A 3,414-nucleotide genomic window follows, 5' to 3' on the forward strand; every position below is an offset into this window, starting at 1 on the left:
TAGAAAGGGCACAGAAACTTAAAACAGGAGATGGAGACATTTCTTGTCTTCCCCTTCCCAAAGTTCTTAGGTTCTCTTGTATGCAAATAAACTGCAGAGAGTTTGGTGACCATTTAAATCTTCAGTACAGCTGTTGAAACTGATTTGTGAAACTACACAGTAGCTTAGCTGCAGCTAACTGTGGGTTATTCATTCATTAGCAAGTCATTCCAGATTCCTCCTCAGCTTCTGCACACATGTGCAAATCTATTCACACTTGGACTACCCTCTCACTCTCTGGATTTAACTTCCAGTTTCAGATGCCCGAGGCTGAAGCCTGACATATTTTTTAGGGTTTTTATATATACACAACCACACACAGTCCAAAGAGCAACCACTGGCCACAGAGACTCCTGGTGGTAGTTAAGCCTGAGTTTCGTAAGGATAGTAAAACTAAGGGACCCATGAGGCTTGAAGACAAATTCAGGACAGGAAACAGGAAGACAAACCAGCCAGGTTCCTGGTGGCTCTCCTCACTGGAAAAACAAACATATATTCTTAGTCCAACAGTCTTGTGTGCTTGCATTTCACCGTGCCTAGTAAAACACAGTAGCCTTTACCACATATCTATCTGGAACTACGCACACACCACCATCAGGATCACTGCTTGCTCTTCCTTTTTCTCGATCTCTTTTTTTTAGAACTTGCAGGTGTTGGAGTCTTTTGTTCGTCTTCTTTCACTAGGAGCACAGGCAGTTTGAAAACGATTTCATTATCTTTATCATTATTGATTTCTATTAACTGTGATTTTCGTCTCTCCAAAAACGTTGGCGTACAAACTGGCGTGGGATCCTGGTTGTCCACAGACGACTTCTTCTTCCGAGACCTCTTACACTTCTTAGGAAGGTTTTTGCAAATCTCCCCCTTCATCATCTTCTCCTTTTTCTTAGGTCCGTCTGAAAGCCTTTCTTTTTGGTCAGGTAAAACCTGGTTAACCTCAGAATCCCCGTTAGTGTTGGCAGAGTTTGAAATCTCTTTCTTTGGCTTAGGTAGGACCAGTGAAGGAAAACTATAATCAATCCCCCTCTGAGCTAGTTTCTTCCGGAGTAATTTTTCCTTCTTCCTAAACCGATACTCCATCTTCAGCATCTGCAAGCGTCCCCGTTTATGATTATAGCGTTTCACTGCTGGAAATGATGGAGGATAAAAAACACTCCACTGGCCAAAGAGGTCTTTATGGACTTTTTCTTGTGGCATAAATTTACATGCTAGAAGTCTTTCACCAAAAAGGTAGTTATCCATTGTTTCTGCAACTATCTTGGCAACATCCTCAGACTCAAACTCCACAAAGGCATAGCCTTTGCTGTTTCCAGTCCGTTTACTTCTGGACAATCTGAATCTTCTAATATCGCCAAACTGGGCACAGTAGTCATAGATATGGCTTTCAGAAAGTGTTGAAGGTAGGTGCCCCAGATAAATCACTCCAGGGTTAAGTTTTTCTTTCTTCTTTTGCGTTTTCGTGCGCCTTTGGATTTTCGTCAGGTCCTTCACAAACTTCGAGTCTTCCTGCGGGTTCAACGCTAGACTCGGCTTGGCGGGGCCTGATAACCCAGCCATGCTGGCGAAAACAGAACAAACTAAGTCCTTTTCCAAGCATTTTAATTCATGTAAATTTTCATAGAGAAGAAATGATAGATGTTTTGAGTTATATTTATGCTCCTAAGATTTTTCTTCTTGATAAAGTGGCTGAGTAATTTGACAGACACATGAAGCTTGAATCAGACTAAAGAAACATCAGCTGAACTTCCTTAAGGTCTTCTTCCATTTTCAGTGTGGTATTACTGTTACCTTTTTAATAGGTATGCTAGTATTTCTTTCTGTAAAATAAATACATAATAGAAGCAATTTAAATGAGGAGAGCCTTTAAAGGTACAATCCATTGTTGCAGAGAATGCAGCTGACATGGCTCATGTCTGTGGCAGTGGGAGACTGAGAAAGCAGCTGATCATAACATATGGGTGACTGGAAGTAGAAAGCTCAAAAGTGGAGAACTCAGAGCACATTCCATGCAAAGTCATACCCTTTGGTCAGTGTCTCTCAAGCTTTCTAGTGCTGCAGCACGTTAATACAGTTCTTCATGTTTGGGTGACCCCAACCACAAAAATGTTTTTGTTGCTACTTTATAACTGTAACTTTGTATCTGCTATGAATTATAATGTAATTACTGGTGATTTCTAAAGGTCTTAGGCAACCCATGTGAAAGGGTTGTTCAACTGCCAAAATGGTCATGACCCACAGATTGAGTACTGTTGCCTTAAAGCATAATATTATTGTGAAAATCACACACGATGTCTGAGTTACAGGTCTGGAGAAATGTGCTGGCCATTGTGAATTCATCCCATTTAATAATGATGATAATGATGATGACATTTATAAGAATAATGATAAAGAATAAAAATTCCCTAGATGGCACTGTACTTAGTACAGATGGTACAGGGGCACTTCACAAAGGACCCACAGCTACTCCCACTCTGCAAATATCGTAAAAGGATGAAAAAAGTGTCATTTTAGAGATTCCGAAAAATATGTGAAGAAAACAGCAGCAAAGCAAGGAAGGCTTTGTGTTTGAGAACCATCACAGTAGAGGCCCTGACCACTTGAACCACTGCAGCAGCAGATGGACAAAGGATTAACTAGATTTCAAAATATTTTGCTCAAAAACACTTGTTCAACAATGTTCATTGTTACTCTATTTATAATAACCAGAGATTGCAAACAACAAAGATATCTCTTAACAAAAGAATGGAGAAAGAAAATGTAGTACATTTACACAATATCATGTTAATCAGCCATTAAAAATAATGTTAAATTTGAAGGCAAATTGATGGAACTAGAAAAAAATTCATTCTGAATGAGGTAATTCAGACACACAAAGAGATAAATACAGTATTATTCACTTAAATTTGCACAAGAACAATTAAATAAATGATAACTAACCTATAATCCATACACCCAGAGAAGATAGGTATAGAATACAGGACTGGGGGTGGTATAGGATATATATGAGGAAATACCATAGATATTATGGATGGACTGGAGGCAATCGGGACTTAAATGGAAGAACCAGGTCAGGAGGGAAAGGGGAAACAGAAGGTGGAGGGAATATGAGGAAAGACGACTAGAACTAAGGGACATTTGAGGAACAGTATGAAAACCTAGTGCAGCAGAAACTCCCTAAATATATAAAAGTGATCCTAATAAGGTCTCTTAATAATGGGGTGACAGTGTTTCAACTGGCCATCTCTTGTCACTAAACAATTTTTCTTTCTTTTTTTTTTTTTTTTGGCTGCCATTTTGTTTTCTTTTTTTTTTTTAATTTTTGTTAGTACTGTTTTTTCAGACATTAAAATAAATTTTACATAAAACCATGTGAAT

General features: G+C 38.7%; 1 protein-coding gene across 1 annotated transcript; it reads right to left on the reverse strand.

The window, feature by feature from the left end:
- Positions 1-639: 639 nt before the first annotated feature.
- Positions 640-1,596, reverse strand: LOC308415998 (MKI67 FHA domain-interacting nucleolar phosphoprotein-like; the record flags this gene model as incomplete). The annotated part of the gene is made up of 1 exon (XM_080911025.1): positions 640-1,596. The coding sequence occupies one exon, from the start codon at positions 1,594-1,596 to the stop codon at positions 640-642; it is 957 nt and encodes a 318-aa protein (XP_080767151.1).
- Between the last annotated feature and the right edge of the window lie 1,818 nt (positions 1,597-3,414).

The sequence above is a fragment of the Micromys minutus genome, assembly GCF_963924665.1.
Source record: "Micromys minutus genome assembly, chromosome: X".
Classification (NCBI taxonomy): domain Eukaryota; kingdom Metazoa; phylum Chordata; class Mammalia; order Rodentia; family Muridae; genus Micromys; species Micromys minutus.